We start from the raw sequence: 16,536 nt of genomic DNA on the forward strand, positions 1-16,536 counted from the left end.
AAGTCCAAGTGAAAAGTATTGTGGTGAGCGTGGAGACAGAAATCTTAGTTTCTCGGTCGTTAGCCTGTGCTACTTGCTCTCGATAGATAGCACTAGGTTGACCGCTTTATTAGCACTCGCTAACACTTCTGATGAACGCTACACCGGCTGGAAGGTGACTTCACTGCTGTGCTGACGGCGCAAATTTGTGGTTGGCCTTCGAGAAGGCCTTGGGCGATAAATTTTTGGCCCCTACCACTATAAATCAAAATCTGATTGGTTCATTCATCTGTCACTTCCTACATAAACATACACTGCCATGGCCTTCTGTCACGGCAATGAAGTCCTAATCAGTGAGTGAGCAGCTCTAAACTCTTCTCAGCCTAGAGACAACAAACAAAACAAACAATCTCATTGGATAACTCGATTTTAATGTTTTCAGGACAGTAACCCTTTCATTTCTGAAGCACATTTGATAGAAAATGAGACCAAATTAGAATTAGAAGAGAATAATTATCATGAAATTATGAAAGAATTAAAGAAATTAAAGAAGTAAAGAAATTAAAGATAACATGCTGATATGTTTGGGCCTTCTCTGAACACCTAGAAGGCCCTGGATATAAATCTTTAATGGATTTATATCATTTTCATCCTCATCAAATCATTTAATGAGCCCTTATGGAATGTGGATGGGGGCAGAGTCATCTGGGAAGAGATCACGCCCAGAGATCGCATCGGCCATCAGGACAGAAATGTAATGTCATCATCGGATAAAGGTCACCTATCAGTCACAATATGGATGTGTAGTGACTCTTCTCTCTGAGGGGACAAGTGGACCTAAAGCATGACAGCAAAATAAGTAAATGCCCCCCTACCACCACCACCACCCCTCCAAGGCATAACAGTGCCACTGTTTTTCCTTTAATTTGTTATGTTCTGTCATCCAGTGCAGCACATTAATCTGGCTGACATTAGCGTTTCATCACGTTCAGATCAAATCTCATTACGCATGTGCTTTCTGATATTATGGACAGTACAATCCTCCTTTTTTTTTCAATGTCATACTTACTTCTCATTCTCTCTTTTTCAATAACTCTCTCAGCCCATTTCTGTTTCCTTTTTGATTTCTCAATGTGTATTCTGTCTCTCGCTCAATCCTGCAGAAGAAGAAAGGAAAAATGGACATAGATGAATTCCGTGCGTGTCTCATCTCCATGGGATATGACCTGGTAAAAAATAAAAATCCTTCAGCAGTACTTTTACTGATTTTTTTTTTTTTTTTTGTTCATGGAAAACACTTAACTGTCTCATTAATACAACTTAATGTACAAAGAATGCTGTTTCTCAAAAACGATTGAAATTAAAATTAAAAATTTGAGATACTGTGTATTGCTGCTTTGCTTATCAACACAGAGAACATTGGAGTTTTTTGTCATCAAGTTTCATACACCCACTGTTATTTAAACACAACTGTATAACTTTGTTCTTTGGAGTTCTGAATAATATAAAGTATTACTGCAACCTTTCTCATAATCACGTGTGTGTATGTGCAGGGTGAGGCGGAATTTGCTCGGATCATGTCAGTGGTCGATCCGAATGGGACTAAAACGGTGACGTTCCAGTCGTTTGTGGACTTCATGACCCGTGAGACGACGGAGACTGACACTACTGAACAAGTCGTCGCCTCTTTCAGGATCCTTGCTGGTGATAAGGTGTGTGTGTGTGAGTGTTTACATGGACAAAATATGGTGGCCCTTCACTTTGTGCCTTCAAAATTGTGCCGTGCCTCCTTTCTGTGACACTTGCGGCTACCGCAGGAGAACATGGACATGCACAACCCAGGGATTTATTCCATCCGTCCATCCATCCATCCATCCATCCATCCATCCATTATTCGTAACTACTTATCCTGTACAGGATCACATGCAAGCTGGAGCCTGTCCCAGCTGACTACGGGCGAAAGGCGGGGTACACCCTGGACAAGTCGCCAGGTCATCACAGGGCTGACACATAGAGACAAACAACCATTCACACTCACATTCACACCTACGATTAATTTAGAGTCATCAGTTAACCTAACCTGCATGTCTTTGGACTGTGGGGGAAACCGGAGCACCCGGAGGAAACCCACGCGGACACGGGGAGAACATGCAAACTCCACACAGAAAGGCCCTCGCCGGCCACAGGGCTCGAACCCGGACCTTCTTGTTGTGAGGCGACAGTGCTAACCACTTACCCCCCCAGGATTTAGTGCAAAAAAAAAAAAAACAAGAAGACAGTGTCCTCGATATCCCCCCCACCAACTATATACCAAGTTTCAAGATATTATTTGTCACATTTTTCAAGTTCTGCTGCAGGAAACCAACCCTACCACTTTACACTGACCTCAGCAGCCCACGGCATAAACCCACCGGACCTTTGGTCCAGGTGAGCTAAAAATTAAAATTTCTCCCATTTCTTCGTATAAAAAGGCACATATACTGTACATTAGTCAATCAACACATATACCAACTTTCAAGACCAAACCACTCATAGTTTTCAAGTTCTGCTCTGGAAACAAAACCTACCCCATAGACTAACCTGAGATACTAAATCTGAAATTGTTTCCATAGAAACATGAAAAGTAAAATTTCTCAAATTTCTTTGTATGGAAAGGCACATCTACATCACCTTGTTAACATGTATACCGAGTTTCAAATCCGTATCATGAACAGTTTTGGATATATGCTCTGGAAACAAACGTTGCTCTTAGAAACAAAGTCAAAATCTATTTTTTAATGTAAAAATTTGAAAAGTACTTTTTTTTCAAAAATCCAAAATAGGAAAAGGCACCAGTTGATGTGTTGTTTGATATGTATACAAAGTTTAATGAAGATATCTTCAGTAGTTTTAAAGATATGGCCCGGAAACAAAAACGTGACTGGACGGACAGCCGGACGGATGGACGGAACCCGTTTTTATATCCCCTGCCAAACTTTGTTTGGGTGGGGGATAAAAAAAGTTGAAAGTTTAATGAAGAAAAGTTGGGAAAGTGTAGGGGAAGTGAAGTGTGCAGTCAGTGCAGGTAGGTGCCGGAGGGCCCGAGCTGGCTGGCGGTGAGGCCACAGGTGGGGGTTGGCTACGTCTGTGTCTTTCGGCAATCATGCCAAGGTAGTGAAGCTGGCCAGATCCACCGGCAGCAAAGACAAGGCTCTCTGTTCACTAACCTCTGAATGTGGTGGTACCATTTATACTCCCCTGGCTGCTTGAGGAGGGTGAATTGAGGTGTTGATCATCCCACTCTAGCCGTGTCTGATCACCTGGCCCTGCCCTGTAGCCTTTCAGCTGCTTTCAGTTGTCCAGAACAGTGGCGCTGTCATTGATTCAGCACCGCAGGAGCAGTAGCGTGAGGAGCGATGTGCTGCTTATGCGGCGGCTTTCACGGGCCACAGTAACGTTTCTAAAATCACTATCACTGTTTTTTTGGGTTTTTTTCTGTGTAATTTTCCATCTGTAACTTTTTTCCTTTTTTGTTCTCTGGTGTGTTGCAGCCGTATATAATGATCGAAGAGCTGAGGCGTGAGCTGCCTCCTGAACAGGCTGATTACTGCATTGCCAGGATGCCTCTGTATACCGGGCCTGACGGAATGCCCGGAGCCTTGGATTACCAGGCCTTCTCTTCTGCCCTCTACGGAGAGAGTGATCTTTAAACACACATATACATATTTCTTTCAAATTGCAATGTTACATTACTGTTTCTAGCACTCCCTTTTCCAACGACTTTCCCTCATGACTCAAAAACCTGCTATCAACTACAACACAATGTTTTTCCTCCAGTCACATTTCACTCCAAGAGATCATTTAACAAACCTCAGGGTCGCTGTTTAATGATTATCACAATGACGGATGATGGAAAGTCAACAAGAGTGCTTTAAAAACAGTACTGGAACACAGCTTCTTCTTTTTTTTTCCTTCAATAACATGAAAGTCCCTTACGGAAAAAGCAGTACTGCTGAAAACTGGTTTAAGATTGGAAGAATAAAAGAGGAAAAGAAATGAAACATTAATTCCTTCATTAATTCTGAACCAGAAAAAAAATTGAGTATGCTGCTTAAATATTTTAATCAGGTTGTCTATTGATTAAATTAGTTGTACAACCAGAGGTGGATAAAATACCCAACTTCGTCAAATATTACTCCGATACAAGTGAAAGTTCTCCAGTCAAATTTTTTACTCAAGTTAAAGTACTGAAGTACTTGCTTTTAAAAATACTGAAGTATTAAAAGTACATTTTCGGTCAATGCATCGTTGTATTATTGACACAACGCTGACAAAACCTAATGCCGTTACCAAAGACAGAATTCACAAAATGAACGCATGCTGTGCCATCATGATGGTTTAACGTTAAGCTAGCTAGTCAGTGAAACTCCACCTGACATGCTAGCAAACTCTTTCCAAACTCGAAATCATATTGGGTAGCTAACGCTACTAGAAAAGAAAGATTTCTACATTCTGTTTATTTGGCAAGTTTATGCTAAACCATATTTCTGAAAGGACTTCAGCTAAGTTAACATTATTCATGTTAGCGTAACTCTGTTTTTACATGCTAACTAACAGTGTCCAAGTTAACTAGCTATGTGTTAACGTTGGCCGTGGACGAGGCTACGGCAACTTGACGGGCAAATCCATAGAAAGTCATTTGACTAACCAGACTGCATAGTTATTGCAACGTTATCACTAGCTCTAAAAGCACAGACAACTTCATTGCAAGCTTTCTCTTGGAAAAAAACGTTTATATCCCTCAATATGCTTCCGCAGGTTGGACGGTGAGTTTTTGTAGGCCATGATGTGGTTCGTTTTCGGCAAACAAAGCAAACATTTAAAATGAAATGAATCTTTAATCCTTTCTGAAAACTGAAATATGGTTTCTAGGTATGGCTATGAGTGCGTGCATTCCCCAGAAGAACCGCCTCCTTCCGTTCTGCTTGTGTTAAATAATGCTGCGGAGAAATCGTTGAACTTGATTTTATCCAGTCTATGGACGTGACGTGACCCTAGTGATTACTGATCGGCTCTCAGTGTCACCTGAGAAAAAAAACAATCAAGTTTTAAAAAAGAAAAGAAAAAAACATCCACTTTCAAAGCCGCTTCATAGTAACGAGTAACGAGGACCTTGATAGAAATGTAGTGGAGTAAAAAGTACGATATTTGCCTTTCAAATGTAGTGAAGTTAGTCATAAGTTTCCAAAAAAAATTATACTCAAGTAAAGTACAGATACTCAAAAAGCGTACTTAAGTACAGTACTCAAGTAAATGTACTTCATTACTGTCCACCTCTGTGTACAACTAATTTCATACGAGGATAATACACTCCAGAATCAGTTTTGGACTTTTTGAATGTGGAATTGTAACTCAGCAACAATCACTACAAGCCTCTAATGATTCGTTTTCAGCTGTTTTGTTGGTAAGTAAGTGGATATTTGTAATCATGAACATGGCTCACACAGATATTCACAAATAATGATAATCCAATAAAGTCTAAATGATAGCAAACTGTTGTCATGTTTCATTCTTTGATCTGCATATTAAATTGGATATGCAAAAGTCTTGGGCACATGCAAAGAAATGCTGTAGACCAAAATTAGCTGAATAAATAATGAAATGAAATGTCTCAACCTTAAAAAATACTATAAACAGTCATCAGTAAGCCATAATAAATTTAACAAAGTCAATATTTCGTGTGAGACGACCCTTTGCGGCGGCACGGTGGTGTAGTGGTTAGCGCTGTCGCCTCACAGCAAGAAGGTCCGGGTTCAAGCCCTGTGGCCGGCGAGGGCCTTTCTGTGTAGAGTTTGCATGTTCTCCCCATGTCCACGTGGGTTTCCTCCGGGTGCTCCGGTTTCCCCCACAGTCCAAAGACATGCAGGTTAGGTTAACTGGTGACTCTAAATTGAGCGTAGGTGTGAATGTGAGTGTGAATGGTTGTCTGTGTCTATGTGTCAGCCCTGTGATGACCTGGCGACTTGTCCAGGGTGTACCCCGCCTTTCACCCGTAGTCAGCTGGGATAGGCTCCAGCTTGCCTGCGACCCTGTAGAACAGGATAAAGCGGCTAGAGACAATGAGATGAGACGACCCTTTGCTTTAAAAAAAATGAGTGCAGTTTTATGTGGAAATGATCTGTAGGTTTTACTGAGCATCTTACAGAACCAGCCACAGTTCTTCTGGACATTTTGACTGTCACACTCGCGTCTTCATTTTGTACCAAAACCCAGCAGCCTTCATTATGTTTCCTTTTTTACTCTGAAAAGTGCTCTCTTATGGATTATGCTGCTCAGATACAAACTTTTTTATTTCTGTAACATTTCATTTTGTGCTGGAAAATGAACATTTGGAACTCTAAAATGTTTTTGTAATGTTTTGACTCAATAATGTAGAAATCATAAAACAGAAATCTATCACAAAGTTTGTATGAAAAAAAATAGGGTGCCAAGAGTTTTGCACAGTACTGTATAGAGAATATGATAAAGATAATGGGCTTTATGACAACTGTCACAACACGAGCAGTGGCAAAGGACAAGACAACATGGTCTGAGGTCCTGAATGAACTCTGGTATGAGACAAGAAGCTATTGTTAGCATTGGACTTTGCCAACTCTTTGGAACACTTTGTGATGATGAACAATGTATAACGTCTTCTTTAGTTTGCAAAGAATCTCATTATCTCTAGCCGCTTTGTCCTTCTACAGGGTCGCAGGCAAGCTGGATCCTATCCCAGCTGACTACGGGCGAAAGGCGGGGTACACCCTGGACAAGTCGCCAGGTCATCACAGGGCTGACACATAGACACAGACAACCATTCACACTCACATTCACACCTACGCTCAATTTAGAGTCACCAGTTAACCTAACCTGCATGTCTTTGGACTGTGGAGGAAACCGGAGCACCCGGAGGAAACCCACGTGGACACGGGGAGAACATGCAAACTCCACACAGAAAGGCCCTCGCCGGCCACGGGGCTCGAACCCGGACCTTCTTGCTGTGAGGCGACGGCGCTAACCACTACACCACCGTGCTGCCCTTGCAAAGAATCATTAAAAAAAACCTTCGGTTATATAGTCACTGAATAGGTGATAACAATGAAGGTTATACATTAAGTATAGTTAATATAATATTAACTGTTGTCATGCCACCATTTGCTATATACAACCCCGATTCCAAAAAAGTTGGAACAAAGTACAAATTGTAAATAAAAACGGAATGCAATGATGTGGAAGTTTCAAAATTCCATATTTTATTCAGAATAGAACATAGATGACATATCAAATGTTTAAACTGAGAAAATGTATCATTTAAAGAGAAAAATTAGGTGATTTTTAAATTTCATGACAACAACACATCTCAAAAAAGTTGGGACAAGGCCATGTTTCCCACTGTGAGACATCCCCTTTTCTCTTTACAACAGTCTGTAAACGTCTGGGGACTGAGGAGACAAGTTGCTCAAGTTTAGGGATAGGAATGTTAACCCATTCTTGTCTAATGTAGGATTCTAGTTGCTCAACTGTCTTAGGTCTTTTTTGTCGTATCTTCCGTTTTATGATGCGCCAAATGTTTTCTATGGGTGAAAGATCTGGACTGCAGGCTGGCCAGTTCAGTACCCGGACCCTTCTTCTACGCAGCCATGATGCTGTAATTGATACAGTATGTGGTTTGGCATTGTCATGTTGGAAAATGCAAGGTCTTCCCTGAAAGAGACGTCGTCTGGATGGGAGCATATGTTGCTTTAGAACCTGGATATACCTTTCAGCATTGATGGTATCTTTCCAGATGTGTAAGCTGCCCATGCCACACGCACTAATGCAACCCCATACCATCAGAGATGCAGGCTTCTGAACTGAGCGCTGATAACAACTTGGGTCGTCCTTCTCCTCTTTAGTCCGAATGACACGGCGTCCCTGATTTCCATAAAGAACTTCAAATTTTGATTCGTCTGACCACAGAACAGTTTTCCACTTTGCCACAGTCCATTTTAAATGAGCCTTGGCCCAGAGAAGACATCTGCGCTTCTGGATCGTGTTTAGATACGGCTTCTTCTTTGAACTATAGAGTTTTAGCTGGCAATGGCGGATGGCACGGTGAATTGTGTTCACAGATAATGTTCTCTGGAAATATTCCTGAGCCCATTTTATGATTTCCAATACAGAAGCGTGCCTGTATGTGATGCAGTGCCGTCTAAGGGCCCGAAGATCACGGGCACCCAGTATGGTTTTCTGGCCTTGACCCTTACGTACAGAGATTCTTCCAGATTCTCTGAATCTTTTGATGATGATATGCACTGTAGATGATGATATGTTCAAACTCTTTGCAATTTTACACAGTCGAACTCCTTTCTGATATTGCTCCACTATTTGTCGGCGCAGAATTAGGGGGATTGGTGATCCTCTTCCCATCTTTACTTCTGAGAGCCGCTGCCACTCCAAGATGCTCTTTTTATACCCAGTCATGTTAATGACCTATTGCCAGTTGACCTAATGAGTTGCGATTTGGTCCTCCAGCTGTTCCTTTTTTGTACCTTTAACTTTTCCAGCCTCTTATTGCCCCTGTCCCAACTTTTTTGAGATGTGTTGCTGTCATGAAATTTCAAATGAGCCAATATTTGGCATGAAATTTCAAAATGTCTCACTTTCGACATTTGATATGTTGTCTATGTTCTATTGTGAATACAATATCAGTTTTTGAGATTTGTAAATTATTGCATTCCGTTTTTATTTACAGTTTGTACTTTGTCCCAACTTTTTTGGAATCGGGGTTGTACAATATTTGCGAAAATATGACACTGTACTATTTGATCTGGGGTAGGCCTACCTTTATTACATGAATAATCATGATATAGAGAAGGATTATTTGAAAAGTATCACAGGTATAGGCAGGTCATCTTGCTAACCTATTAATAAATCAGTTTTAAACTGATTCATCCCTGAGATTCTTGCATTGGAATTTAAAAGGGATGAATAGCCCTGTGACAAGATCTCGAGTGTTCTCTCACTTAAAACAGTTGATGGTAGATGTGGCTTTTCTCCAGGAGACTCATCTGCGTGTTAAGGACCAACATAGGATAAAACCCCCTTGGGCTGAGCATTATTTTCACTCTAATTTTGATTCCAGGGCCAGAGGAGTTGCCATTCTAATCCACAAAAACTTGCACTTTTCCCCAGCTAAAGTTATAGCTGATAAAAATATTAGATATTTAATCATAATGGGCTCTATTAACCACACACCTGTTCTTTTGGTGAATGTATATGCTCCTAATTTTGATCATTTGGAATTTGCTAATAACCTTTTAATGCAGATCCCAAACCTAAACACCCATTTATTAATATTTGGTGGAGACTTGAATTGTGCTATCAACCCTGTGTTGGATCGATCCAGTGCTCGAACCAGCGTGCCATCGGCCATGTCGAAAGCTTTCTCTGAATTTATGACGCAGCATAAATACACTGACCCTTGGAGATTTAATAACCCTCTAGCTAGAGAATACTCATTCTTTTCCCACGTACACCATACGTTTTCTCGTATAGATTACTTTTTTGTTGATGGCTCTCTACTCCCAGAGGTTATAAACATAAAACATTTACCTATTGTTATTTCAGATCACGCTCCCCTGGTTCTTAATATTGACTTGAATTCCTGTTGTGTGGCCCAACCCTCATGGAGACTGAATTCTTTACTTTTATCTGACCCCTCTTTCTGTGAATTAATTTCTTCATCCATTGACACTTTCCTTAGGATAAACAAAACTCCTAACACATCTTACTCTTTACTATGGGATACCCTCAAAGCTTACCTTAGAGGATACATCATATCTTATGCATCGCACCAAAATAAAATTAGGAAAGCTAAACAGACGGACCTTTCCAATGCCATTCTTAACACTGATCGTCAGTATGCACTGAATCCATCTCCTGAGCTCTATAAACAACGCCTTGATCTTCAGGCCGAGTTTGACCTCCTGTCAACAGGGGCAGCGGAGAAGTTATTGCTAAAGTCTCGTGGCTCTTACTACGAATATGGTGATAAAGCCAGTTGCCTTCTAGCACATCAGCTAAAGAGTCAGGCAGCAGAGCGAACTATTCCACAAATTAAAAACCTCTCGGGAACTTTAACTTTCGACCCTGTTGAGATAAACTCTACTTTTAAGTTCTATTCTTCTTCACTTTATACCTCTGAGTTCCCAACCAACTCCAACATGATTCATTTTCTTAATAGCTTGGATATCCCGAATATAAATTCCACTCTAGCTGATCAACTTGATGTCTCTATAAATTTGGATGAGGTTGTGGGTTCTATCATGTCATTGCAATCAGGCAAAGCTCCTGGTCCAGATGGTTTTCCCCCTGAATATCTGTGTTTGAGGAATCTCTAAAGCTCACTCCCCCCACTATAAGACAAGCTTCAATTTCTCTTCTGTTAAAGGAGGGGAAAGACCCTGATCCGTGTGGCTCCTACAGGCCCCTGAGTCTCCTCAATGCCGACATAAAGGTCCTGGCTAAGCTGTTAGCTACCCACATTGAAAATGTTCTTCGCAGTATAATATCTGACGAGCAGACTGGTTTCATAAAGGCAGGCATTCATTTTTCAATATTAGAACGCTGTTTAATATTATCTACTCCAAAGACACGCGTCACCTCCCTGAAGTAGTCATCTCTCTGGATGCTGAAAAGGCTTTTGATAGAGTCGAGTGGGAGTACCTTTTCACTGTTCTGAAAAAGTTTGGCTTTGGGGATACACTAATATCCTGCACTGTAAAAAATGTAACTTGCAAAATTGTTGAGTGAAAAAGGGATTCTAAGTTGAATGAACAAATTTCCCTTCTAATTGTTCAAGTAACTAAAAAAAAATAGTTGAGACGCCTTTCCTTCGCCACAAGTTCATAGGAATTGGAAAATTAAGTTAAGTGAACTTATATATTCAAGTGCTGATTGACGCCCCTTAACCAATGCCACTGCGCATGCGCACTTCACAAGTTGGAAAGTTTCAACGGTCGGGTGGCATGGTGGTGTAGTGGTTAGCACTGTCACCTCACAGCAAGAAGGTTCCGGGTTCGAACCTCATGGCCGACAGGGGGCCTTTCTGTGTGGAGTTTGCATGTTCTCCCCGTGTCTGCGTGGGTTTCCTCCGGGTGCTCCGGTTTCCCCCACAGTTTAAAGACATGCAGATTCAGTACAATGGGGCCACTGCAATTGGCGCAAGCTGTTGTGGTTTCCAAAGCCATGATGTCTCATCTCATCTCATTATCTCTCGCCGCTTTATCCTGTTCTACAGGGTCGCAGGCAAGCTGGAGCCTATCCCAGCTGACTACGGGCGAAAGGCGGGGTACACCCTGGACAAGTCGCCAGGTCATCACAGGGCTGACACATAGACACAGACAACCATTCACACTCACATTCACACCTACGCTCAATTTAGAGTCACCAGTTAACCTAACCTGCATGTCTTTGGACTGTGGGGGAAACCGGAGCACCCGGAGGAAACCCACGCGGACACGGGGAGAACATGCAAACTCCACACAGAAAGGCCCTCGCCGGCCACGGGGCTCGAACCCAGGACCTTCTTGCTGTGAGGCGACAGCGCGAACCACTACACCACCGTGCTGCCCCATGCCGTGATGTATGTACATATATATATATATATATATATAGATCTTCCTATGGCAAAAGATAAATAAATAAATAAAGAAGTCCGTGGAAACTGACACGAGACATTGTGTAGGAGTATAGAGTAAGCTTTCCTCAACAGAGGCCAGGGAATTCCCTCCTTGTATGTCGGTATTTGTTTCTGTTTGTGTAATAATAGGCAAAGTGAAGTAGAACTTAAGTGTTGAGAGGCTTGTGTTAACTAAAAAATGTAATACACACAATCATTGTAAAAAAAAAAATAGTCAAGCCAACTTAAAAATGTAACGCAACCTGCTGCCAAAGGATTTTGAGTAAACTCAACTTAGAACTATGATGTGCCAACTTGCTCTTCTAAGTTAATTGGCATTATTATTTCAATTTATTTCAACTAAACAATTTGTTGGACTGAACTTCTAAAGGCAAGTCAAGTCAACTCAACATAAATTACTCTTCTATGTGAACTTAAAAGAACATTTTGGGGCATCATGGCTCAGGTGGATAAGGCGCCATACCATAAATCCCGGGTTTGATTCTGACCTAAGGTCATTTCCCAATCCCTCCCTGTCTATTTCCTGTCTCTACACTGTCCTATCCAATAAAGGTGGAAAAAGCCCCCCAAAAAATCTTTTAAAAAAAGAATAATTTAGGATAACTTAATGTTTTTTTTGTGCCAACTTGCTTTTCCAAGTTAATTGGAATTATTATTTCAATTTATTTCAACATCACAAATTGAATGCACTGAACTTGCTAAATAAAGTAAGTTCAACATAAAATACTCATCTGTGTCGACTTAAAAGAGCAAGTCAGCACAACTATTTGGCCCGGAGTTGAGTTTACTCAAAATCCTTTGGCAGCAGGTTGCGTTACATTTTTAAGTTGGCTTGACTAATTTTTTTTTTACAGTATGGATACGCCTCTTGTACACCTCACCCCTAGCCTCTGTCAAGACCATATTAGGTCTGAATATTTCAATTTATCTCATGGCACTCACCAGGGTTGTCCACTCTCTCCCTTGCTTTTTGCCATTGCTATAGAGCCCCTCTCTATAGCTATCAGAAGTTCACCCTCATTCCTGGGGATAACCCGTAGGGGCATTGAACACAGGCTTGCGTTGTATGCAGATGACTTGCTTTTGTACGTTACTGATCCTCTTTCTCAACTACCCAACATTCTGTCTTTATTACAAAAGCTTGGCTCTTTTTCTGGGTACAAGCTCAATCTACAAAAGAGTGAATGTCTCCCGATAAACTCAAAGGCTCTCCTGCTTTCTCAGTCTGACCTACCTTTTCATCTGAATAACTGTAGCATCAAGTACTTGAGAGTAACTGTTACTCGAACACTGTCTGCTTTATTAGATGCAAATTTTACCCCCCTACTCAGCCATATGAGAAATGCTTTCCAGAGGTGGCGTAATCTGCCCCTGTCTATGCTTGGTAAAATTAATGCAGTTAAGATGAACATTCTTCCAAAATTTCTATATCTTTTTCAATGCATCCCTCTATTTTTGCCAAAATCATATTTTAAATCTATTGATCAAGCTGTCATTTCCTTCATATGGGGAGGAACGACTCCTAGGATTAGGAAGTCCCTCTTGCAGCAGTGCTCACTCAGTGGAGGACTCTCATTGCCAAATTTTATGTATTATTACTGGGCAGCAAATATCCATAAATTTCTGTTTTGGGTACATAACCCCAAACCCTGCGGTGCCAACTTGAGTTGAGGTCTTGTGTGTCATCCTCTCTTCCTGCTCTTCTCTTCTCATCACTCCCGACATCTCCCTCTTATTACACAGATAACCAAATTGTCTGAACCTCCTTGAAAATTTGGGATCAATTCAGGCGCCATTTTAAGTCATATTCCCCCTCTACTCTTATGCCAATCATCTTTTCCCATCTTCTCTTTTAGACCCTGCCTTTCGCTTGTGGGAGAGAAATGGCATACAGACGTTCAACGAATTATACACAGGCAGAATTTTTGGTAGCTTCACAGATCTATCAGCTTCACATGATTTGCCCAAAACACATTTATTTAGATATTTTCAAATTAGGCATTGTGCCTTAAATATTTTTTCTGACTTCCCCTCTCCACCCCCTAAGCAGCCGTGGGAAGACTTCTTTAAACTCAAACCCAATCAGAGGTCACTTGTTTCCCTAATTTATCAAGGTCTTCTGTCATTTAACGCAGAGCACTGCTCTAAAAGCTGTGCTGTCTGGGAGCAGGAGCTGGGCATAGAGTCTGAGGAAGATTTCTGGGAGAGAGCCATTAACGGAATATGTCATTCTTCATCGTGTGCCCGTTTGGACTTGATTCACTTTAAAATTGTGCAAAGATTGCATCTGTCGAGTTCAAGGCTATCAAAAATATACCCTGACATTGAGGACACCTGTGTGAAGTGTGGAGGCACACCTTGCCACTTGACTCATATGTTTGTGTTATGCCGCAAACTTGAATATTACTGGAACTCCATCTTTAAAATCCTCTCAGAAATATTAGGAATCACTCTGGAACCATGCCCTCTTGTCACCATATTTGGTGTTTCACCCAGCCCACATGTCCTCAGCAAGACCCATGCAAATGTTGTGGCCTTCGCCACCCTACTGGCTAGGTGTAGAATTCTACTTAACTGGAAATCACCACAGCCCCCTCTTCTACCTGTTTGGTTGAAAGACCTCATGTTTTTCTTAAAATAAGAGAAAGTCAAATTCACTCTACGTGGGGAAACAAGTAAATTCTTCAAGCACTGGAGTCCTTTTATAGAATACTTTACTGACTTACAAACACTCCCATGATCTAGTATGTTTAAGATTACTTTCCAACCCACCAACTTCTCCTTCTACACCAGCCTAGTACTTAGGATATATAACTAACCTCCTCAATGGTCCTGTAAAGTCTTCCTATTCTTCACTTTAGGGCCTCTATTACTCTCTTGTTATGATGTTATCACAAATACACCATAACTGTGATTGTTATGCAGACAACCACCAAGGATCTGGCCACCAGTGTCCCCTTTATATATACAGTGGCGCTTGAAAGTTTGTGAACCCTTTAGAATTTTCGATATTTCTGCATAAATATGACCTAAAACATCATCAGATTTTCACACAAGTCCTAAAAGTAGATAAAGAGAACCCAGTTAAACAAATGAGATAAAAATATTATACTTGGTCATTTATTTATTGAGAAAAATGATCCAATATTACATATCTGTGAGTGGCAAAAGTATGTGAACCTCTAGGATTAGCAGTTAATTTGAAGGTGAAATTCGAGTCAGGTGTTTTCAATCAATGGGATGACAATCAGGTGTGAGTGGGCATCCTTGTTTTATTTAAAGAACAGAGATCTATCAAAGTCTGATCTTCACAACACATGTTTGGGGAAGTGTATCATGGCACGAACAAAAGAGATTTCTGAGGACCTCAGAAAAAGCGTTGTTGATGCTCATCAGGCTGGAAAAGGTTACAAAACCATCTCTAAAGAGTTTGGACTCCACCAATCCACAATCAGACAGATTGTGTACAAATGGAGGAAATTCAAGACCATTGTTACCCTCCCCAGGAGTGGTTGACCAACAAAGATCACTCCAAGAGCAAGGCGTGTAATAGTTGGCAAGGTCACAAAGGACTGCACGGTAACTTCTAAGCAACTGAAGGCCTCTCTCACATTGGCTAATGTTAATGTTCATGAGTCCACCATCAGGAGAACACTGAACAACAATGGTGTGCATGGCAGGGTTGCAAGGAGAAATCCAGTGCTCTCCAAAAAGAACATTGCTGCTCATCTGGTTTGCTAAAGATCACATGGACAAGCCAGAAGGCTATTGGAAAAATGTTTTGTGGATGAATGAGACCAAACTAGAACTTTTTGGTTTAAATGAGGAGTGTTATGTTTGGAGAAAGGAAAACACTGCATTCCAGCATAAGAACCTTATCCCATCTGTGAAACATGGTGGTGGGAGTATCATGGTTTGGGCCTGTTTTGCTGCATCTGGGCCAGGGCGGCTTACCATCATTGATGGAACAATGAATTCTGAATTATACCAGCGAATTCTAAAGGAAAATGTCAGGACATCTGTCCATGAACTGAATCTCAAGAAAAGGTGGGTCATGCAGCAAGACAACGACCCTAAGCACACAAGTCATTCTACCAAAAATGGTTAAAGAAGAATAAAGGTAATGTTTTGGAATGGCCAAGTCAAAGTCCTGACCTTAATCCAATCGAAATGTTGTGGAAAGACCTGAAGCGAGCAGTTCATGTGAGGAAACCCACCAACATCCCAGAGTTGAAGCTGTTCTGTACGGAGGAATGGGCTAAAATTCCTCCAAGCCGGTGTGCAGGACTGATCAACAGTTACCAGAAATGTATAGTTGCAATTATTGCTGCACAAGGGGGTCACACCAGATATTGAAAGCAAAGGTTCACATACTTTTGCCACTAACAGATATGTAATATTGGATCATTTTCCTCAATAAATAAATGACCAAGTATAATATTTTTGTCTCATTTGTTTAACTGGGTTCTCTGTATCTACTTTTAGGCCTTGTGTGAAAATCTGATGATGTTTTAGGTCATATTTATGCAGAAATATAGAAAATTCTAAAGGGTTCACAAACTTTCAAGCACCACTGTATATATATATATATTTATTTATTTATTTTGGGGGGGGGTGTATTTATTCTTTACAGTTTGTCTTGTTTTTGCTTTGTTCTCATGTTTTTGTTCTCCTTTACTGTTAATGTTTTAGATGTCCTTGCTTGTGATTTGTGTGCCTGTGATGTATTTGTATGCCTGTTTTGTGAAGGGATGGTTGGGTGGGTTGGTGGGAGTTTGTGCTATTTGACTTTCATATGAATATTTGTACTGTAAATTTTACATTTGTGCTTTAAAAATGAATAAATAAACCTTGAC

The 16,536-nt window shown here is 40.9% G+C and overlaps 1 protein-coding gene across 1 annotated transcript in view; it reads left to right on the plus strand.

Moving 5' to 3' along the window:
• Positions 1 to 5,511, plus strand: part of LOC132898587 (alpha-actinin-2-like) — a 78,400-nt gene extending 72,889 nt beyond the window's left edge. The window contains exons 19-21 of the mRNA XM_060940300.1: positions 1,143 to 1,208; positions 1,533 to 1,691; positions 3,510 to 5,511. Of these exons, the coding sequence (XP_060796283.1) occupies positions 1,143 to 1,208; positions 1,533 to 1,691; positions 3,510 to 3,668 (384 nt within the window). The 3' untranslated portion in view covers positions 3,669 to 5,511. The remainder of the gene's footprint in view (positions 1 to 1,142; positions 1,209 to 1,532; positions 1,692 to 3,509) is intronic.
• Positions 5,512 to 16,536: the final 11,025 nt, after the last annotated feature.

The sequence above is a fragment of the Neoarius graeffei genome, chromosome 14 (assembly GCF_027579695.1).
Source record: "Neoarius graeffei isolate fNeoGra1 chromosome 14, fNeoGra1.pri, whole genome shotgun sequence".
Lineage (NCBI taxonomy): Eukaryota > Metazoa > Chordata > Actinopteri > Siluriformes > Ariidae > Neoarius > Neoarius graeffei.